At 36.7% G+C, this 24,466-nt stretch overlaps 1 protein-coding gene across 1 annotated transcript in view; it reads left to right on the forward strand.

Moving 5' to 3' along the window:
• CFTR (CF transmembrane conductance regulator) overlaps positions 1-24,466 on the forward strand; it is a gene marked incomplete at its 5' end in the record, with an annotated part of 203,826 nt that overhangs the window by 163,981 nt on the left and 15,379 nt on the right. The window contains 2 exons of the mRNA XM_082846837.1: positions 14,667-14,822; positions 24,319-24,408. Coding sequence (XP_082702963.1) covers positions 14,667-14,822; positions 24,319-24,408 — 246 coding nt within the window. The remainder of the gene's footprint in view (positions 1-14,666; positions 14,823-24,318; positions 24,409-24,466) is intronic.

Here is a 24,466-nt window from a genome sequence, read left to right on the forward strand (position 1 = left end):
ATCACCACAGAGCACTGAGTAGCACTCCCTGTGCTATACAGTAGGTGCTCATTAGTTATCTATTTTATACATAGTAGTGTATATATGTCAGTCCTAATCCCCCAATTCATCCCACTCACCTCTTTCCCCCTTGGTAAACATGAGTTTGTTTTCTACATCTGTGATTCTATTTCTGCTTTGCAAGTAAGTTCATCTGTACCATTTTTCTAGGTTCCACATATAAGCAATATTATATGATATTTGTCTTCCTCTTTCTGACTTACTTCACTCTGTATGACAATCTCTGGGTCCATCCATGTTGCTGGAAATGATATTATTTCGTTCTTTTTTATGGCTGAGTAATATTCCATTTTATATATATATATATATATATATATATATATATGCCACATCTTCTTTATCCATTCCTCTGTCAGTGGACATTTAGGTTGCTTATACAAACAACTCATGCAGCTCAATATCAAAAAACAAACAACCCAATCAAAAAATGGGTAGAAGATCTAAGTAGACATTTCTCCAAAGAAGACATACACATGGCCAAAAAAACACATGAAAAGATGCTCAACATCACTAATTATTAGAGAAATGCAAATCAGAACTACAGTGAGGTATCACCTCACACTGGTCAGAGTGACCATCATCAAAAAGTCTACAAATAATAAATGCTGGAGAGGGTGTGGAGAAAAGGGAACCCTCTTGCACTGTTGGTGGGAATGTAAATTGATACCGCCACTATGGAGAACAGTATGGAGTTTCCTTAAAAAACTAAAAATAGAGCTACCATATGATCCAGCAATCCCACTCCTGGGCATATAATGGGATCTTTTTTTAAAAAAATTAATTTATTTGATTTATTTATTTTTGGCTGAGTTGGGTCTTTGTTGCTGTGCACATGCTTTCTCTAGTTGTGGTGAGCAGGGGCTACTCTTCGTTGCGGTGCGCAGGCTTCTCATTGCAGTGGCTTCTCTTGTTGCAGAGCACGGGCTCTAGGTGCGTGGGCTTCAGTGGTTGCGGTATGCAGGTTCAATAGTTATGGCTCACGGGCTCTAGAGCACAGGCTCTGTAGTTGTGGCGCACAGGCTTAGTTGCTCTGTGGCATGTGGGATCTTCCTGGACCAGGAATCGAACTGCATTGGCAGGCGGATTCTCAACCACTGCGCCACCAGGGAAGCCCTGGGACCATTTTAAATGTGATTCTACTTGCAGAATATCTAATTGATTGCTACCTTACCAACTAAAGAAGCTGTTAAATAAACCAAAATTATAACATGTTTTAGATTTTGCATCTTGAAACTATCTTCCATTTCAGGTGAGGGAAATATTTTGTTGCTGACTCCATCTAAAGTTTTCTTAAATTTTATGTAATTGACACTCTTTCAAACAAGTGGTACTTTTTTTCTTAGCTTTTTCCAATTTTCTTGTTTAGTTGGAGTTTTCATCAAGGTATGGATTGTTAAATTTTTTTCCCAATAATGTGCTAAGTTATAATTATTTATGAAGCCATAATTTTTTTTAATTTAATAAGCAAAAATAACCTTGTACTATTTTGAAGTGTTTTTTTATGGATCCCAGCGCTGGGCTGAATTCACAGAAGTTACTGAAATATACGGATTCTGGAATTGATTCTTAGAGAAGGGGATGGTCATTCTCCCTACATTTTATGCTCTGTAAATGTGATTTTGCATTCTCTCCAGATTCCTTATTCTGGGCCACTCTATAAATCTAGCAGGAGTATTATATTGTTTTGATTGCTTTCTTTTCCATTTAAATTGAGATAGAATACAATAGGGCCACTTCTTATGAAAACTGAATTTTATTTTATTTATTTTTAAAAATATTTATTGGGTTGCGCTGGTCTTAGTTGCAGCTCACCAGCTCCTTAGTTGTGGCATGCATTTGGGATCTAGTTCCCTGACCAGGGATCTAACCCGGCCCCCTGCATTGGGAGCGCGAAGTTTTAACCACTGCGCCACCAACGAATTTGCTGAAAACTGAATTTTAAAACTTTTTTTTTAAATTTTTTAAATTTTTAAAAAAATTTTTTTTTAACTGGGGAGATACTGGTCAGTAAGTTTCGTTAGGCCACCATCACTGTCACCAACACAGAAACAGACTGTTTTCACTTGCTTTTGCCCATGGGTTTAGGAATGTTTGATAATTGGATGTATTAGGCAAAGTTCTGATAAGAAAAATGTATGGAGTGAGCAAAAATTTTCTACATCTTATGCTAAATGGCTTGAAATTGCACACTGGAAAGTTTGACTTACCTTTTAGTCTAGTTAGGAAAAATATATTCACATCCTACTAAAATTAGCTCTCTATTATATTTATGCTCATCAAGAATGAGATTTTTTTTTCTGAGAGAAAAGTATAAATGGGCATAAATGGGAAGACTAGGTTTTAGACTGAATTTTTCCCTAATATTAGAATGAGGTTGTCTAAAGTTATGCTTTGGAACTAAGTAAAATTAATGGTTTGCCTTCATTCTTCCCTTCCATTGAGAAAAGCATAATTAATTACTCTTCCTTGCTTATACATCAGTGAATGCCATAGGCAGCTGAGGGTCACCAGGATGGATGCCAAAAGCACTGTGAAGTTATAACAACAGCAACAGATAGGTTGATCCACAGGAGGAATAGATTTGGTAAATTATTTGCTTTCCCTCCTCCTGACATTCTCCCATCCATTTGCTTTTCCAATGCTCACTTGCCCACTAAATTAAATACAAACAAGTCCGAGTAGAGTGACAGAGTTTCAGAGTCCTCGTTTTTGTAGGTAGTTTCCTTGATGCGAGAGTAGTAATCAGAGATGCTGTAAAATGAGGAAGAAGCAATATGCTCAGGCATTCCATCTTCTCTGAACCTTTACACAGGAAGCAGGCGATGTGTCTTTGCAAGACACTCCCTAGGTGCTTTGGGGGAATTGAAAATCACTCACATAAGGCTATAGATGTTTATAGAGTGCTTATCATGTCCTAAGCACTGTTTAAAGACCTTTATTTGCTATCACATTTGATCTTATTTTAACTCCAAAGGTAGATGTTATTACCCTTTTTGCGCATAGTGGAAGAAACTAACAATCAGTTAAGTGAGTGAAGTAGCAGGGATCTCAAACTCAGATCTGTCTGACCTCAAAGTCCTATTTTACCTCTTCTCTTAAAAGAAGAAAAAGAAGGAGCAGAAGAAAGAAGACAGAAGACAGAAAGAGAGAGAGAGATCTGTCACAGAAGATGTCATTCTAAAAGGGGAAATGTGAAATCCAGTAACAGCTAAAGCAGAATTACTCTGAAGCTAACAAGGCTGAGGTTTCAAAGAACTTCACTTGCCTGAGCCCCTTTCAAGGCCCTGTACATAATTTTGTGTTTATAGTTTTGAAATCTTTATTCTTGAAAAGAGCTCCCCTCCCCCCCAAAAAATTATACCCTTGAATAAGAGATATATAGATAAAATGCTAAGGTAGTTCAGAAGAGGAAGCAGTTATTATCATTTGGCTAGGAGTTGGGCTATTCAGGGAAGGTTTTCCACAGGAAGTGGCATTTAGAATGAGGCTTCAAGACTTAAACTGTGATTTGAATGATTAAGGTGGGTGAAGAAAGGTGCTGTAGGCAGAGGGAAAAACATGAGGCATGGAGCATGTGTGGAAAACAATGACTGGTTCAGCCATTTGATGACTAGAGGATGCATAAAGGATGTAATTGGATCCAAGGTTGGTGCAAGTTGGTGCAGATTATGGATCTTGAGAGCCAAAGCAATAAAGGGAGGTGATAACTCAGAAAATCCTAATTGATTTTGCTACCACATGGTCTTTGACAGCAGTGGTTCTCAAAGTGTGGTTCCTGCACCAGCATCATCTGTGTCACTTGAAAACTTGCAAGAAATGCATATTTTTGAGCCTCACTGAGCCCTACTGCCCAAGGGGTGGGAACAGTGGTCTGTGTTTTATCACACCTTCCAGGTGGTGCTGATACATGCCCATCTACTTGTGAGAACCCATATTTAAGAGAGTCTTTAGGTGTAGAGGAGTGATGTAGAAGAGTGAGGGTAGAATTCCAACTGTAAAGGCTTAGGGAATGGGTGATTCCTAAATTGAGGGGTTATATAAAACACCAATGTTGGTGGTGGGAGAGAGAAAGCAAGAACATCTGTCTAAGAGGATGGGTATATAGAGGGATTTGCCTTTGTCCTGTAGGAGTAGTTGGGGGTTTTTTTTTGTTTGTTTGTTTTGTTTTGTTTCTTGAGACAGGAGGAAAGGAGATAAGTGGAGTTAAAGAGAAGTGGAGTTAAAGAGAATCATTGAGCAAAAAGCTAAAAACTGAAGGTGTTCTTATTAGACTGCCTTAATATTTTAAGTCAACTTCCAAAATCATCGAAGTTGAGTAGTGTCAGTTCTCTGATTTTGTTCTTCTCCTTCAATAATGTGTTGACTGTTCTTTTGCATCTCCATGTAAACTTTAGAATCAGTTTGCCATATACACAAAATAACTTGCTGGGATTTTGACTGGGATTGCACTGAGTCTATAGATCAAGTTGAGAAGAACCAACATCTTGACAATATTGAGTCTTCCTATCCATGAACATGGAATATCTCTCCACTTGTTTAATTTTTCTTTGATTTAATTCATCACTTTTTGTAGTTTTTCTCATCCTGATCTTGTGTATATTTTCTTAGATTTATACCTAAGTATTTCATTTTGGGGAGTGCTAATGTAAATTGTATTTTGTTTTTAATTTAAAATTCCACTTGTTCATTGCTGGTATGTAGGAAAGCAGTTGACTTATGTATATTAACCTTGTATCCTGCAATCTTCCTGTAGTCACTTATTAGTTCCAGGAGTTTTAGTATTGATCCTTTTGTACTCTCTACATAGATGATAACGTCATCTGCGAACAAAAACAGTTTTATTTTGTTCTTCTCAATCTGTATGACTTTTATTTCCTTTTCTTGTCTTGCATTAGCTAAGATTAGGATGCTGAAAGCAGTTGTAAGAGGGGGCATTCTTGCCTTGATGTTGATCTTAGTGGGAAAGCTTCACATTTTTCATCATTCAGTAATAATAGCTGTAGGGTTTTTGCAGAGGTTCTTTATCAAGTTGATGACCTTTCCCTCTATTCCTACTTTGCTAAGAGTTTTTATCAGGCATTGATGGTGGATTTTGTCAAAGGCTTTTTCTGCATCTGTTGATATGGCCGTATTATTTTTCTTGCCCATTGATATGATGGATTGTATTAATTGATTTTCAAATGTTGAACCAACCCTGCATATCTGGGATAAATCCCACTTGGTCATGGTGTATAATTCTCTTTATACATTGTTGGATTTCATTTGTTAATTTTTTAAAGCATTTTGCATCTGTGTTCATGAGAAATATTGATCTGTAATGTCTAGTTTTGGTATTATGGCAATGTTGGTTTCATAGAATGATTTAGGATGTATCCCTTTTGCTTCTGTCTTCTGAATGAGATTGTAGAAAATTGGTAGAAATTCTACTTTAGGTGATTTGTAGAATTCACCAGTGAATCTATCTGGGATTGGTGCTTTCCGATTTGGAAGGTTATTAATTATCAATTCAATTTCTTTAAAAAGTATATGCCTATTCAGATTGTCTATTTCTTATGAGTTTTGGCAGATTGTATCTTTTAAGGAATTTGTTCATTTCATCTAAGTTATCAAACTAGTGGGCATAGAGTTGTTCATAGTATTTCTTTACTATTAATAATATGTATTAAGAGATGTAGTGACTTTCCCTCTTTCATTTCTTTAAAAAAAATTTTAATTGAAATATAGTTGACTTACAATAATATGTAAGGTTCAGGTGTACTACATAGTGATTTGACATCTGCATACATTATGAAATGGTCACCACAATAAGTCTAGTAACCATTCATCCCCATACAAAGTTATTACAATATTAACCACATTCCTTATGCTAAATAAGGTAAATATTCTTTCATTTTTGATGTTAGTAATTTGTGTCATCTCCTTATTTTCTTAGTTAGCCTGGCTAGAAACTTATAAAATTTAATCATCTTTTCAGAGAACCAGTTTTTAGTTTCATTGATTTTCCCTGCCAATTTCCTATTTTCAATTGGTTGATTCTACTGTAATTGTTATTTATTTATTTTTCTTCTGCTTAATTTGGATTTAATTTACTTTTCTTTTTCTGGTTTCCTAAGATGGAAGCTTAGATTATTGATTTTAGATATTTCTTCTTTTTTGTATTATATATTCTTTTCTATACAAGATATTTATATTATACTACAAATATATATTTTTTGTATGAGATATATTAGATATTTCTATATTAGATATTTCTTATTTTCTATAGCATTTAATATTATAAATTTCCCTCTGTACTGCTTTTGCTGCATACCACAAAATCTGATAAATTTCTTTTTTATTTTCATTTATTCGAAATCTTTTTTCCCTTGAGATTTCTTTTTTAACCTATGTGTTTTTTAATGTCCAAGTATTTGGGGATTTTCCAGCTGTCTTTCTGTTATTGATTTCTGGTTTAATTCCATCATGGTCTGAGAGCATACATTGTATGAGTTGCATTCTCTTGAATTCGTTAAATTGTGTTTTATGACCCATAATGTGATTTATCTTGGTGAATGTTACCTGTGAGCTTGAGAATAATGTTATTTTGCTGTTGTTGGATGAAGTAGTGTATAGGTGTTAATTATATCCAATTGACTGATGATTGTGTAGAGTTCAACTATATCCTTACTGATTTTCTAACTTCTGTGTCTGTCCATTTTTGATAGAGGAATATTGAAGTCTCCAACTTAATAGTGGATTCATCTATTTCTCTTTGCAATTCTGTCAGTTTTTGCCTCATGTTATTTTGACACACTGTTAGGCATATACACATTAAAAATTATTATGTCTTTCTGGCCCCTTTATCATTATATGGTACCCCTTATCTGATAATTTCTCTTGCTCTGATGTCTGCTCTGTGTAAAATTAGTTACTACAACTTTCTTTAATTAGTATTAACATGGTATATCTTTTTCTGTACTTTTAATCTATTTATATATGCCTTTACATTTAAAGTGGGTTTATTTCTTTAAAGTGAAATTAGGGAAAGACAAATACCACCTGGCTTCACTTATACATGAACTCTAAAAACAAAAAAAAATGAACAAATATAACAAAACAGAGAGCCATAGATACAGAGAACAAGTGGTTGCCAGAGGGGTGGGCACTGGGAGGATGAGAGAAATAGATGAGAGAGATTAAAATTTTTTGTAGTTGCCCTAAAATTTGCAATAAATGTTTTCAACTAATCCAGGTTACCTTTAAACAACACTATAGTGCCTCACAGGTCTTGGAAGTATGTTATTATAACAAAATACAGTTGACCCCTGAACAGAGTAGAGGTAGGGGGTGCCCACCCTCTGCACAGTCGAAAATATCTTCTCTGTTTATCCGGGATTGCTCTGTACACATGGTCCCTCTTTATCCGCAGTTCTGCATCATCTAATTCAACCAACTCTAGATATTGTAGCACTGTAGTGTTTACTATTGAAAATAATCTGCATGTAAGTGGACTTGCACAGTTCAAACCTGTGTTGTTCAAGGGTCAACTGTATTCCCACTTCCTCCCTCTTTGTCCCTTGTATTGTTGCTGCCATTCATTTCACTTATACAGAAGCATATATATAAATGTACATAATTGAATACATTGTTGCTATTATTATTTTGAACACACTACTACCTGTCAGATCAATTAAGAATAAGAAAAATAATATTTCTTATTTTACCTTCACTTATTCATTCTCTGATGCTCTTCCTTTCTTTACGTAGATCAGAATTTCTGGCTTAAATAATTTTCCTAAAGAACTTTTTAAAACACTTATTGCAAAGCTGATCTACTGGCATCAAATTCCCTTGATTTTTGTTTGAGAAACTCTTTATTTCTCCATTATCTTTTGAAGGATAATTTCACAAGGTACAGAATTCTAGCTTGGTGGTTCTTTTCTCTCAACACTTTAAATATTTCACTCCATTCTTTTTTTGCTTGCATGTTTTCTGAAGAATAGTTGAATTTGGTTCTTTTCTTTGTTCCTCTATAAGTAAGGTGGTTTTTTTTCCCTCTGGCTTCTTTCAAGATTTTTTCTTTATCTCTGATTTTCTGTAGTTTGAATATAATATGCCTACATGTAGTTTTTTGACATTTATCCTGCTTGGTGTTCTGAACTTCCTGCACCTGTGGTTTAGTTTTTGACATTAATTTGGGGAAGTTCTGAGTCATTATTGTTTCAAATATTTTTGTTCCTTTCTCTGTTTCTTCTCCTTCTGGTATTTCCATTGGCGGTATATTATACCTTTTGTAATTATCCCACAGTTCTTGGATATTCTGTTTTTTAGTCTTTTTCTCTTTGCTTTTTGGTTTGGAGGTTTCTGTTGTCATAGCCTCAAGCTCACAGGTTTTTTTTCCTTAGCCATGTTCAGTCGGCTGTGCCCATCATAGCCATTCTTCACTCCTGTTAAAGTGGTGGTGTTGTTTTTTATCTCTTGCATTTCTTTTTTAATTTTATTAAAATTTCATTCTCTCTGCTTACACGATCTGTTCTTGCATGTTTTCTAATTTTTCCATTAGAGCTCTTAGCATGTTATTCATAGTTGTTTTAAATTCCTAGACTGATAATCCCAACATTTCTGGCATATCTGACTCTGGTTCTGATGCTTGCTCAATCTCTTCATACTGTGTTTTTTGCCTTTTAGCGTACCTTGTAATTTTTTTTTAAAGTTTTTTTTTTTTTGACATGGACCATTTTTAAAGTCTTTATTGAATTTGTTACAATATTGCTTCTGTTTTTTTGCTTTGGTTTTTTGGCCACGAAGCATATGGGATCTTAGCTCCTTCACCAGGGATCGAACTTGTACCCCCTGCATTGGAAGGCGAAGTCTTAACCACTGGACTGCCAGGGAATTCCCTACCTTGTGATTTTTTTGTTGAAAGGTGGGCATGACATACTGGATAAAAGAAACTGATAATTAGGCCTTTAGTGGTGTAAGGTCTGGGGGAAAGGGAAGTGTTCTGTTGTCCTATAATTAGGTCTCAGTCTTTTATTGAGACTGTGCCCTTGAGCAGTGAACTTCACAAGTGCTTCTCAGATTTTTCTCCCCCTTAGGTGCAACAGTACACTTATGTGGGCGGAGTTGAGTATTCTCCTTTCTTCAATCAGTTAGGTTCTAATAAAAAACCCAGTAGGTTAGGTTCTGGTAAAATAGTTTCTCTTGAAGGAGGCCTTGTTAAGAAAAACAGAATGTTCTGTAATATTATGATATTGTGGTTTCCCACATCTTCCTGCTGGATGCACCAGAGGGTATTTCTGTGTACTTCACTGTGAGATGAACTGTGATTGAGCTCCTGGAGGTAATACTTACAAAAGTGTGGGGACCTCTCTATGAATGACCTCCCTGGGAGGTTTTTACTCTCAGACTTGACCACTGAGCCTCCAGCAATTTGTTGGTTATAGTTTAGATTTCCCTACCCTCACTCGAGTTGCTATGGAGGTTTCTGATCATGGGTTTCTGTTCCAGTAAGTCGTGATTCTGTCTGTCTCTCCACTTGTGGTGGCAGTGATTTGCCCTGTGACTTCATTTTCTGAAGGATCTAAGAAGAGTTTTGATTTTCAGTTTGCTCAGCTTTTCACTTGTTGTTAATACAGAGTGATGACACCCAAATTCCTTATATGCTGGACCAGAAACTAGAAGTCTTGTTTTTCAATTTTTTTTGTCCCTTTGCCTGGCACATTGCCTAGCTTACTATATGTTAAATGCATGAATGAATGAATGGATTATACCTACTTCTAGGTCATATGATTGATTACAGTAGGAATTGATTCTTAAAATGTTATTCTGAGCAACTCTCTTAAGAATGTAATTTCTACTGCTTTGCCCTTAGAACCTTTAACAACATCTTACAAACTGTAACAAGATGCCCCCCCAAAAACTTCTTGCCTGGTGATTAAGAAGTTGGCTCAAGTTTAGTATGGATCTCCCTTGGCTTATGATGGGGTTATGTCCTATTAAACCCATCATAAGTTGAAAATATTAAGTCAAAAATGCATTTAATACACTTAATCTACTGAACATCATAGCTTAGCCTGGCCTACCTTAAACAAGCTCAGAACACTTACGTTAGCCTACAGTTGGGCAAAGTTATCTTACACAAAGCCTAGTTTATAATAAAGTGTCAAATATCTCATGTACTTTATTGAGTATTATACTGAGTGAAAACAGAATGGTTGTATGGTTATGGAAAGGTTGTGAATGTATCAGTTCTTTACCCTCATAATCACATGGCTGACTGGGAGCTGCAGCTCACTGCTGCTATCCAGCATCATGAGAGAGTATCATACCACATATCACTAGCCCAGGAAAAGATCAAAATTCAGAATTCAAAGTACAGTTTCTACTGAATGCATATTGCTTTTGCCTCATTGTAAAGTCAGAAAATTGTAAGTCAAACCATCTTAAGTCAGGGACCATCTGTATATTATTTCTAGTATCCAAAAGTCCTGCAATCTTAACTGTGGTCTAATTCATCTTCTTAAAAGAGAGAGAGAAAACATTTGAAAAGGACCTAAATGGGCATTTCTTGTTTAATTTTTAATGAATTTTAGTGTTCTTGGTTCTATGGTGTGTCTGAGTCCATTCAGGCTGCTATTACAAAATATCATAGGCTTCGTGACTTATAAACAACAGAAATTTATTTCTCACAATTCTGGAGTCTGGGAAGTCCAAGATCATGGCCCCACAGGTTCAGTGTCTGATGAGAGCCCACTTCATCATAGGTGTCTGTCTTCTCACTGTAACCTCACATGGTGGAAGGGACAAGGGATTTCTCTGGGGCCTCTTTTATAAGGGCACTAATCCCATTCATGAAGGCTCCACCCTTGTGACCAAATCACCTCCCATTGGCCCTACCTCCTAATACTGTCACATTGGGGGTTAGGATTTCAACATATGAATTTAGGAGAGGCACAAATATTCAGCCTATAGCATGGTGAAAAGATGAAAAAATCAATATTTTGTGCATAAAAATGATTCAATATTCATATTAAAACACTTTGTTCATAGAAATTACTTTAGTGAAGAGGTGTCCTATTACTTTCTTGGCTCTTAATTTAGGCCTTTACTTCACAGAACCTGTGCTTTAAATTTTATTTTCAACGCATGAGAAATGTAGAAAGTATTCCATAACTTTAACTTAAAAACAGTAACTTAAAAGAAACTTATTTTTCTTTTCAGTCTCAAATAGTTTTTTCTTAAAAGCTTTTGATTTTTGCCTAAATTTTTAACATCACCTTCCCCTAACTAGAATATCTCTTCCTTTTTTTCCTTTTCTCTTTCCTCTCAAAATACAGGCTGTGATTTTAATCTGGAGCTAGGTCTTTCATGATAAACCTAGAATTAACAAAATGCCTCAGATGATATATTGTATATATTACAGTGCTGGATAGTTCTCTGATTAAATAGATATTGAATCAGACTTCAAGGTCTGTTCTTTTGGGTGAGCTTATCTGCTCTCTCCATTTGTAGTCTCTTTAAAATACTAAGATGCCACAAACAATTCAAACAATATCAAGGGCTCAGATCATAGCAGCATAAGTGCCTAGTATCTATTTGATTTGTTAAACGCATATGGAATTCTGTCTTATACTGGTTTTATAAGGAGCATAGTCTCAAGAACTTATTATGTTAGGAATTATGTTTTATTAATAATAAACAGATTAATAATCAACATATAAAAGTTACAATTATTATAACTCTGGGGATCCAAATTTCATTTGATTTGGCATCTTGATTTCTGGAGACTAAAGGAGATGAAAAATAATTACAACAGGTTTCAATCTGTTGCAGTATTAAAATGGTGAATAAGACACTCTGAAAAGAATGTACTGAGACTGTTCTAGTCATGGTACAATGCAATTACAGCTAGCACCAAACTCAACACTGTTTAACTTTCCACATAACATTTTGATTTATCTTGATCCAAAGTTCTCAAAGAGGAGGTACACTGAAGTTACTAGAAAACATTGACTTGGAATTAAGATCTATCTTAAAAGCTTATTTGCGGGAAGTACTCTGGCCTTATTCAACAGATCACTGAGAAGCCTGGAAAAACAAATCCTGGAAAAGAATTATTATGTGCCAATTATATAAACAACAGAAGACTTTGTTATGTATGAACCAATTAGATTCCACGCTGCTGAAAACTGTGTGTGGCATAATGCAATGCCAGCAGTTCAACAATATAAGGAAACCAGAGCAATAGCTAAAAACTTTAAAGCTAAAGATTTACAAATTGCCTCTTAATCCGGTTTTATCCCAGCATAAAACCTGTGTTCTCTAAACATTCAATATTTGCTTCTTAAGGAAAAGGAATGTAGTCATTTATCCTAATCATTAGAATCCTGGCTAATGATTTAAGAGCCTGAAACTCAAGGAACTTTTCATCAAAAGTGCTTGATATGACTTTAGAGCAGATCACTTCCTGCTCTTGAACTTGCCTTTGCTTCTCTTTCCTCATGCCTCATCTACACAGGGCATACTCAGATTGCTTATACAAAGCCTTACTGTTGTGTTTGGAAAATCATGATGTATGGCGAATGTGTTTGTACAACATGGGCTGATTCAGAAATAGAAGTGTGCATATGAAATTCCACAAGATTTTTAAATTAAGAGTTGATCTGGTAATTGACCAAAATTGACTATATCCATTTATTTATTAGATCTACTAAATAAGTTTATTCATTCATCTACCCTCCCTCCCTTCCTCCCCTCCTTCCTTCCTTCCTTCCCTCTATCTACCCACCTGCTCACCCACCTATCTGTCTGTCTGTCCACCCATCCATTCATCCTTCCATCTGACTGTCTCTCAGTCAATCCAAATAAGTTTTTATTGAGTATTTATGTGAGCCAACCACTATGCCAGGTGCTGAGAATTCAGTGGAAAACAAGATAGATTACCCTGCCCTTTTTGAACTTATATTCTTCGGGTGAATACAAGCAATAATCAAGGAAAGAATAAATAAAATAATTACCAATTGTGATTAGTAGTATGAAGAACCTCAACAGGGTGTTATGTATAACCTGTTGTTTATCTGATTTTCTCAGTTGTCTCAGAAAACAAACGTGTGAAACTCCCATTATAGGGCTCTTATGATAGACAGAAAGACAATTGTGTCACTTTTGTTTATCAGCTTACCTAAAGGCCTAGTTTACTACCAGGTTCCTAATCAGTATTCAATAAGTTATTATTGTGGGTTTCTGTACACTCTCAAGCATTTATTGTGGTCTGTAACTAGTTCTGGTTTAGAAACTGTTACTAGTCTGTAATAAGTATAGAAATTGAGAGTAAGCATTTAGAAATTCATTTTTATTTTCTAGTTTTTAAAGTACTGATGGTGGATTGGAAACTAAAACACAAAGCAAAACTGTCCTTTACCACAAATAGTGTAAAAAGCACAATTTACAAGACCATTTGTTCAGCTCTCTTGTAAAAAGGCCAAATGATAAAAAAGAAATAGCAATAATGTAAGAGGAAAGAAAGAAACATTCAGTGCCACTAAATGTCGAGCACTTTATTCAGGGTTTAGTTAATGACTGCAGAAATGTTCTGTCCCACTCACAGCATCTTCCTCTAAGAGCTGGTTCTGGGCTGGCATCAGAACACAGAGTCAGCTCCCTGTGGGGCACATGAGGCACCTCTTCTCTCCTTGCAGTGCACAGCCGTCTCACTTCCGTGCTGTGTTCTTACAGTCTTTAAGGAACAAGACTAGTTTTTTCTTTTCCTTAATATCCCTTTTGCTTCCTAAAATTCTCTTCTTGCCAATCAGAATGGATATAAAAAGTTGATTTGACAACTGTCCATGTGCTTATCCACTGAGGAGTGGTAAGGCCCAGCCTGCCTTCTGTGAGAATCTGAACTTATTCTTTATTTTAGGCTTAAACTTGATGCTCGCTTATTTTATTATGGCAGTATCTAAATATTAGAACCGTTGCAGATTTATTAATTTTCAAACTCATATTCATGTTTGGAACTAGATCAAGCTACAGGTCTCTGCTTCTGGCTTGAGCCCATTCTCAAAAATTAGTGCATTAACAGGGAGATCAGCTCGGTGCTTTGTGACAGCCTGGAGGGGTGGGATAAGGAGGATGGGAGGGAGGGAGACGCAAGAGGGAAGAGATGTGGGAACATATGTATATGTATAACTGATTCACTTTGTTATAAAGCAGAAACTAACACACCATTGTAAAGCAATTATACCCCAATAAAGATGTTAAAAAAAAATTAGTGCATTAAGACACTGTATCTTTGTTTTCTTCCATGCAAAATGGGCATTTTCAACCTTTTTGCCGTTAGTAAAGGTCAGTAATAAATGAACCCAGCATCGGGGTCCAATCTGTTATGGCCAGTTTCTATATTGTCTTCCAGGGTTGCTCTGTTCCAGATCCATTTTGGTCAGAATTTGAAGTGTGCAAAAAGGTTTGAATGAATAAGTGAAACTTCCCCTGGTGATGATTTAAAAAACAACAACAGCAACAAGAAAACGGTTCCAGTGGGGTTTTTTATTAACGTATAATATCAGATTACATTTATGGTATTGTATCTATCTGTCACAGGAGTAATTCCATCACTGATATTCTAGGTGGGCCTCTTGGGAAGAACTGGATCAGGGAAGAGCACTTTGTTACTGGCTTTTTTGAGACTGCTGAACACCAAAGGAGAAATCCAGATAGATGGTGTGTCTTGGGATTCAGTAACTTTGCAACAGTGGAGGAAAGCCTTTGGAGTCCTACCACAGGTAAGCCAGAAAGACTTAGCTAGTAAAAAAAATGACTAAGTACAGTGTTCCCTTTATTTGACACTTGCACTCAAGAAATTCACATTTCCCTGCAAAATATATTCCCTATGTATCGCTGTCTTTTTTTTTTCTGCAATGCAGTCTTTTCATAGGAGAGAAACTACTTCTAGAAGTTTGGAATTCTCTGACATACAGTTATCGAACTATTAATAGTTTTGATAGCTTTTTCCAGAAGACGTAAACCACAGCAGGAGCATGGGGCTTTTGTTTTTATCAACTTTTTGTTTCTGCTTCAGTGGTCTGAGCTCCAAGTTAGCAATCACAGCAGGTTGAGAAATGCTTTGCAAGATATAAAAGATGCTGCTGAAATAACAAACACTTGGAAGCATGAAGTAGTGGAATTGAAAATAAAAAGTGTAATGATTGGTTTTTTGTTCTTTAAAAGAATGAACCATGTCAGAGTAATCTGTAGCTTTTTTTTTTTTTTAATGTCACTCTTTGATTTGGGTCACAAAGGATCTTCAGCCTCACTGGCTTAGCATCATTCTATCTGTGTTATTGTGCAAGAGGACTTTTTAATTATGAGAGAAATAGCAACAGTTCCATTTTTAAATGATCTTAATGGAAACCAAGGAATGTCTTTACTGGGACCAAATCTGAAAGGCATGGGCTGTATATCTACTGGTGTTTGTTCTCATCTCTATGGATATAGTTGCTGGTTTAATATCTTTGTTCCCCTTATACTAATGGTCACTGAATCCTTTCTACTACCATGGTCCTAACAATTCTCTACTTTTAACACAAAATTAAAATGCCAGGAGCATCTCCAGGTAGATGCTACAGGCTACAAATCTAGCCTGAGAAAACAGCTTGTATGTCTTGATAGATTACCTCTGTGGAACATTTGCTCCGTTCATCTAGTGAGGCACTAAATATCGTAACTGCTAGACTGATGCTTTTAATTCATTTGTCTAAACTTTGTCATGTTGCCAGAAGCTTCATCAAAAGCTTTTTCAAAAGTTCAGCTTTGGTTGAACTTTTGAAAAACAGTATTGTTTCTTCAGAAAGAAAAAAGGGATTGTCAGAGGGTCTGAAGATAAAGAAACACTGGGAATACAAGTATCCCAAGGTGACAGCATTAGGCAAGATAACAATGTTGAAGAGCATGGGATAGAATTTGGTTTTCCGAGATGCACTGCCGTTCAGTTGGCTCTGTTTTCTGATCCCATTTTAAACTACAGTAGTGAAACTTTTGTTCTTTTTTGTTGTTCTTGTTTATACAAATCCGCCCATTAGAATAAGCAAAGCTCTAAGAAATAATTTCAGTTTCATTGAGAATCCTTTAGTTTATCTGCCATGTGATGAAAAGATTTTTGTTTTATTGTATGTTCTATTTAGGAACCCAAATATGCAAAACGTAGGGGAAAACCAAGTGAGCTAGGATTATGAAAATTCTTTATCTTGCCTCTCTGCCAACATGAATCTTCCAAACTTGCCTTTTCCCTCTTCTATGGCATCAAGTTTTTTATAAACTAAACAAGAAATCCTTTGAGCTACGCCTTTAAAACTGTGTAATCGTGCTAATAAAAATGCTTCTCATTGTACATGTTTATGACCCCGGTTTCTGGGACTGTCTTCCGGTATCACAAGGATGTCTGTAGACAGAAGGTACTATTTCTTGTACAGTGACATCTTGAGAACGTTAAGTGAATGCCCAAGAAAGAGAGAAAGAGGGTAAACTCCTCAGACCTTTTTAACATCCAAACCAAGAGTTGCTTTTATTTTCCCAACTTTCCTTTGAAAGTTCAAATTAAGTAATTTTTTTCCTTTTCTGGAGTTTGATCTTTAAAAAGCAGAAAGAAGAAATTAAAAATCCAGGAACTATTTTTGTTTGCTTTTCCATCTTTTGTTTTCCCTTCCATCTTTCTGACCTTGCAAGAGTTTCCCCAAGACCTCTGACATTGAGATAGCAGAGATCTCTAGGTCAATTAATCACTTGTTTTCAGACACATGAAACAGGAACTTTGAACAAGAAACTTCCCTCTCCCTCATAGTGATCCCGAGACGTCAGCTCGGAATCACAAGATGTCATTAGTTTCGGCAAATTCTTGCAGTTTGTGTGTGTGTGTGTGCGTGCGTGTGTGTGTGTGTGTGTGTGTGTGTGTGTGTGTGTGTGTTCTTCCCTCCTGCAGCTAGAAAGCAATCTTAGAGAAGGTACCAGCGTGGAAAACAGGACGTTGTGTACGTTTCAAGGTGGAGCCTTCTTTAATTTGTTCTACTCTACCTCTCAGCTCTGAGAGCGTGGACAAGACAGTGAGGCCTATAGTCAGAGTCCCATTGGCTTAGGCAATTGAACACCAAGACTTAAAATTGTTCGTTCGCCTTGAATCTTGTTAATCACTTAATTCATGAAAAACAGAAAAATAAGGTTAAATTTATTTTAAAGCCTCAATTACAAATTTGAAAGGCTGCAAACTATAATTGGGGAATGACTAGGCCTATTCCTGCAATAAGACTTTATGATCTGAAAATAATCCATACCTGCGTACGACTTCCCCCAGAGCTGGAGCCTCTTTTGCTATCAGGGATGTCAGGTAGGGCCAAGTCGTGTATCTGTAGAGCTGAACAATGAAACTGAGTGCAGCAGTTCACATTCAATTTCACAATAATTAACAATTTAATAATTAGTTATTAAACTACTTCCATATGCTTTAAATGGTAATAAGTACCATAGGTTCCATACTTATGTAAAAGATACTGAGGTCCCGATCCCACCCAGGAGCTTTCAGTGGGAGCTCATCGCCTTAAGTCAGCGATCAGAGGAAGAAGCCAAATGATAAATTAAGCATAGGCAATTAAGTGTAGTGATGGAGTGCCGTGGGTAATGATGAGCAAGAATCCAGCTCCACGCTCCGTCATTGCTACTTCCACCACAGAACTGTAGCCTTCCTTCTTTCACCCCCACTGCTGTGCTTTTCTCACCTTATTCTTTGGAATTCTCTATCACATGTTGCACACAGATTAAACTTTTTACAGTAGCATTCCAACTCTGTGATTTGCCAAGTCAAAAACCTTCTAAGACACCCCTTTCTTCACTGAATAACATCCAGATTCTTCCATTTGTGGTTTAGGTCCCTGATAATCTGGTCCCAACCCAACCTGTCCAGTCAGATCCACCACTCCTCATACCTGGGCACCTTTAAGTTTCAGTCAAGCTGGACTTACTGTGCCGTGAGATGTACCTCACTTTTCTCGCTCATTTCCTCTGTCCATGCACTTCCTCTGTCTGAGATGATCTTCCTTCACTGGAGTCACTTTGGCATCTCAGATGTTAAACTCTGCCAGATGGCCTCTTCTGACTCCCTTTCCCTGTTAACCCTGACTCTAACCCCAGCTCTCCACTCCCACATCCCAGTCCCAGATGGGATCTAGAACTTTATTTACAAATCTCTCCTGGTACTTCTCTATGTCTTATATTGGAATTATCTGTGTATTTATTTAATTTCCACTCAGTATTATAAACACTTTGTAGACATACTAGTTAAGGAAGCAAGACGTAAAGACAAAATCATCAACAATCTAAGAAATCTAGCGAGAAGAATAGAGTAGCAATGCTAAATTAAACACAGATTTTTTTTTCCCTTACTGACTTTTCTATCTCTTATATAGCACATACAGTAGGTTACATGGTAGGAATTCAAGATGTATATTTTTCTGCTGAGTCACTAAATGCTTGCTCTCTTTTACAAGAGGCTGTGGTTCTACCAGTGTCTGGGTTTTCTTGCCATATAAACTTATGCAATTTATTTAATTTCTCCGAGCCTCAATTTCCTTGTCTGTAAAATGTGTATAATGGTAGTAACTACTTCATTGGGGTTTTATGAGGATTAAATGAGTAAAGGAATAAATAACTCGAAGTACTTAAAATACTCCCTGGCATGTAGCAATTACAACACACTGTGTTATGCTGGTGGTTACTATTTTTTAGAGTTCCTTAAGGGTAGAGGAGCATGTCTCTTTCATCTTTGTATTGTCAAATGAATATTGACAGTTTCACAAAGAAGATGATGATGGAGGTGGGCCTCAAAGGGTCATAAAATGTGTAGGTTTTAGAAGGGTTGGGGGCAGGGAGCTGTGGAGAGGATATTCTAGGATCCTAGACATGGATATTGTAAACAGCTACAGGGGTGGAACTAGAAAGAGCTGTGGGGGCAAAATGGGCAGAGGAGGCCACCTGTTAGGGAGCGTTAGGAGAAAGAGGGAAAGACTTCACTAGTACTAAAGTGGTCGAGGAGTGGGTTGAGTCTTCTTGAGCTGGAAGGAGGGTAGGAAAAGAGCAGCCAAAGGGTATGCTGCGGCTGGCTGTGTGTGGACAGAGGACTTCAGCAGGCAGGATGGGAAGCACGGAGATGGGCTCAGAAACTCTCTAGCTGTGATGTGGTGAGAGCCTGGACTAAAGTGAAGAGGACAGTGGGCATTGGGCGTGGAGTGCCGAATTCAAGGGAGAAACGAAAAATAACTAGTATGGACATTAGTGCAACACAATTATACTATTTCTGAGCCTAACCATTTGAAATTTGTGATAATTTGGCCAGATCTGAAAATCATTTTTTAATGCTATTTCTGAGAAAGTGTGTATTAAAACGTAGTGTAAAAGGTCGTGAAACATTAAATGACTTTACAGAAACAAAAATCTGAACACGTTACATGCAGTCAATTTACCTACAAATAAATGATACGTACATCAAAATTTTAAAGTTATTCTCAAGTTGTTATCAAGCTTAAACATTTTTGACTCATAAAATTCACCTTGTTTTTCTTCCTAGATGTTCCTAAAAGCAAAGCAGCATTTATTTTTAGACATTCTGTAATCCAACCTTAGGATCTCGATTTGTTCATATTGATGAATTTTTATTGTACAAATTCAATGTATAATAAAGTTTTGCAAACATTGCCAAGAGGCAAGATCACAGACACTTTGTTGCTTATAAACATTTGGGCCACATTTTAATAAAACTATACATTGTATATGTATGTATATACATATTGTGTATATATATATATTTTTTCCCACCCTTCTGAGCCAAAACAAAGCAACACTGTATACTTAAGGATAAGGAGTCATTCCTCCCACTTATTTAATTTATACTACACTCAATAACCGCAGAAGACAAATGCTTTTTTGTTTTTCATCTGACCTCCAAGGCTAAAGCATAATGCCTGTTGCTGTGATGCGTGGCCAGCCCTGAACGCCCCACACAGGCTCAGCCATCGCCACTGACCTGAGCAGCTGAGGAGTCAGCTTCAGGGAAGAGATGAGTCAGGTGGCGAACAATGGTGCTCTCTTTGTTCTTCCTTGAGCCCCAAGAATTGTTTTTGTAGCATACATACGTGATGACATTACATAAATATCAAATATTTGCACATCCTAATTTTCCCACCGGTGAACAGTTTCTTGAAAGAGAGGTAGAAGATCATTGTGATACATAATTTCCAGCGTATTTTTTGCTGCACAATCAGACTGTGCCTCCTTGGCCAAACCATATAACTTCTTAGGACCCTGGCTGTTTCATCTGTACACCAGGAAAAGGACGTAGGTGACCTCCAAGGACCTCTCAGCTTTAGAGATGAGTTTGCAGAAACACTGTTTCCAATAGTATAGAAAACAATGGGACACCCACTGGCACCCCTCAAAGCAAATGAGTGCCAGGTACTATTTGTCAGACAAGAATGGAATGTTTGATTAGTTGTATGAAACTGAATTTTAACTGAACCAGTTCCTTCACTTAATTTTTCTTTAAAGTTAAAATTAAAGTATTATTTTAATGCTAGACAATAAACTGTAAACAAAAGACCTATAGAATTTCTGAATGGTATCAAATCCACTGCATCTAAAATTTTTGGATGTCTAGTTTCAACGAAAACTTTCTTCCAGTGTAATTTTGAATATGTATCTACTTTAAATAAAATTAATATATAGTATATTGCCATACATTTATTACATATAAATTATCAGGCTACTGTGAAAAAAGTTAGGCATACCATTTCTCAAGCAATTACAAACATCAAGGTTTTAATGGGCTGTTAGTACTATTCATTTAAACACTCTGGGTTGTGGTAGCTATTCTTTCAAAAGGAAGAAAAATAGTATGTGCTGAACTGTGACTATGATGTTTCATAGTTTTACTTCTTATGTTCACATCAGCCCATTTATTTATTCAGGCAGTGTTTACTGAGCATATACTATGTAAAGCCTGTGTGCTAATGACAGGGTACACAGCAAAGTTATGGTCTAGGAGAGGAGATAGACATTAAAAACAAAATGCTCATAAATGCATATGTAATTTTAATATTCACTATAAGCCGTATCCTACTGGACGACCTTATTCGGTGTTAAGAATCAAGAGAGATTCTCTGAGGAAGTGACATTGAACTTGAGACCTGAAGGATGTAGTTGGCCATAGGAAGAAGGTAGGGGATGAGATTCCCAGGCAGGGAGGATAGAATGTGTGAAGTGAACTGAGGAAGTAAAAGAAACCCGGGTGGCTGGAGGCTGGAGTGAAAAAGGGAGTGGAGTAGCCAGGGACACTAAATGAGACAGACGAAGTGCAAGAGGTTGCATCATGCAGGGTCTGTAGGCCATCTTAAGGGTTTTACATTTTACTCTGAATGTAATGGAAGGCCGCTGACAGTTTTTTAAAAGGTTAATGACATGATGCAACTTACACTTGTGGTGATTACTTTGGTTGCTAAATGAGAGTGGACTGGGAGGGAGGCAAGAGTGAAAGGAAGGAAACCAATTAGGAGGTTCTTACAGTGTTCAGAGAAAGATACTGGTGGCTTGAACTATGTGGTGGCCATAGAGATAGAGAAACAAATGGATTTGAGATACATTGGGGAAAACAATCCACAGGACTGATGATTGGTTCCTTTTGGGAGGATCAGGAAGAAAGAAAAGTCATGGATGACTCCAAAGTTTGTGGATTGATAAAACGAAGGTGCCATCTATCAAAATGGGAAAGCCCGAAGTGAGAGAAGATTTGAGAAGAAAGGTAGCATCTCCCCATTTTACAATAACACTAAGGCTTAAAGAGATTGGGTTCCTGTTCACAGGTATACCTACCAGGCCGGAGCTGCATTGCCACAGCATCTTAGGAAGGCACCTTGCCTTTATAACTTCTGTGTCTGCTTTGATGTTATGACACCTTTGGCCTCTACACAGTCCTCCAGAATAATGGCCTTTTCCATTTGGCCAAAGTAAAATTTCCTATTGTGCTCTTCCATTGGATGTGTTAAGTCTCTTTGAAAGTTACAAGGACACTGTAACCCATATAAAAACCTTCAAGTCAGGTCCTGAATAGGAACAGGAAGCTAAAATCTCCACTCCCAGTGCAGGAACTGAGCCTGTGACCAGAGGGATGGATAGCAGTGCTTGGATTATGACTATGCTGCTGAGCACTGATGGACTTTTTATGGACCCAATGGGCTGCACCTGCTCAACCTTTAATCTTTCTTGAGCTCCAGATAGGAATAAAAACTGGTCTGCCCAGGACTTGAGGCATTTTGCTATGGTTATGAGGAGCACAGGTTTGGAGACAAACACTATTAGGTTTGAATTCCAGCTCCATAACTACTAGCTAAGTAACCCTGGGCAAGTCACTTAACTTCTCCCAGCTGTGATTTCTTCATGTACAATAAGATCTATTTCATTAGGCTGATATGAAGATAAAAAGATATAACACATGTAAAGAGCCTTGCCAGGCACACGGTAAGCCTGCCATAGACCGGAGCTCTGTGTTCTGGCCTCTGAGTTCCCGGTGGAGATAACTTCAGTGAAGTAATACATTGGCTTATACTTGGTAAACCCTCATAGTTGTTATTTCCTATGTTTCTCAATAATGCTAGAAGCTTTTATATAAAGAAACATAATATTAAAAGAAAACATGTGAAAAACAGTAAATGGCAAAATTCCATTGGCAAGCCTTTGAACTTTAGATACCAAATAAACCTAATTGCTTCAATAATACATTGACTGGCGTTCTCAGAGCCACTTCTTATTTAATTCTCTTTAGTTTATCAGAATCTCCTGATAGCACACTTTGTCTGCTCTCTTTAGCTTATTTGGACATTACTTTCATTTACCTGGAAGCTTGGAGGAGGATGTACAAATATATCCATCATCTCTTATGAGTCATATATTTGTCTCTTATATTCACTTCTGTAAAGCAGTGGAAGCATCCCTTAGGAACGTGATTTGATGCAGATTAAGAAATACCAGCATAAGTCTTGTTGCCTTCTCCAGAGGGTTCCTGTGATATTTGGCCACAACTTTGTTCTTTAAGCCATAAATTATGCCCTGGGGACTGAGGTTTCTAATGTGACTGTCCTTGAACTTGGCTGCCATGGTGAGGATACTCTCCTTCTGCCTGAGAGGCACAGACACCATTCATCTGGGGCTGACTTACCTTGTGCAGTTCCTCACAGACCAGTTGGGCACTGAGCATTCTCTCTTAGCCTAAGGCAATTAATGAAAACTAAAGCTTCAAAGAATTTAGTTCTCAATTCTCCTGACTGGATGTTATTAACCAAAGGCAAAAGAAAAATGGTAAAGAAAAAAATTTTCTGAATGTTACATCAAAAGTATTTTTCAGTTCACCCATGTGTACAGAGAGAGAGAGACCTAAATATTATCTTTATTGTTGCATCAGCATTTCCCAGTGAGACAGTGATTTTCTTTAAAAAAATTTTTTTATTCATATAGGCAGACCTAAGTAGACAGTGATGTAGCAAGTAGGGGGGATAGTTCTGCAATGCTCCTTACAGGAAATTTGATTGTCATTTTGCTACCTCAGCAGGATCCAGCTCATCTGCCTCCCTTCCCTTCTGTGTCATACATTCAGTTAAACAAATATTTGATTCTCATTCTTTCACTGATTTCTAAGTCGTGACATTTTCCTGTGTCTGTCTGGTTGTGTAAGTAGAAGTGTGCCTTGGTTTATAGACCATATGAATATATGTGTTTGAGTGTCTGTAAATTCATAGAGTTTCAGAATCCCTGAGGAAGCTAGGATCATAAAAGAAATCCAAGGAAAATACATGAACAAAATAGGAATTTCTTCTAACAAGTTAATTATAACTCATAAACTTGTAATTTTTAACTTTAATTTTATATTTGTTCATAGTAAGGAATATTACTAGGAATAAAAATAATTAATTTCCCACAACTTATAGTGATCTCAGTTTCTTTATTCTAAGGACATTGTGATTAGATAAGTGTTAACAAGGGGCTTCAAATGTAGCTGTAATATTTTATTTCTTAAAAATATACAAAGCAAATATGATAAAAATTTAAGAAAACTGGATGGTAAGTACATGGATGTTTGTTGTGCTATTTCTTTAAATATTTTTTTCTGTTTGGAATATTTCACAATAAAATGAGGGAAATATACAAAGTTTTTTAGGTTATTCATGCTTTCCTCTTTTTTTATTGATATAGAAAGTATTCATCTTTTATGGAACATTTAGAAAAAACCTGGATCCTTATGGGCAGTGGAGTGATCAAGAAATATGGAAAGTTGCTGATGAGGTAAGGATTCTCACTGAAGTAATTCTGAAAAAGGTTGCTCATACACACGAGTGGTTAT

Source organism: Leucopleurus acutus (assembly GCF_964270905.1).
Source record: "Leucopleurus acutus genome assembly, chromosome: 9".
In the NCBI taxonomy this organism is placed as follows: domain Eukaryota; kingdom Metazoa; phylum Chordata; class Mammalia; order Artiodactyla; family Delphinidae; genus Leucopleurus; species Leucopleurus acutus.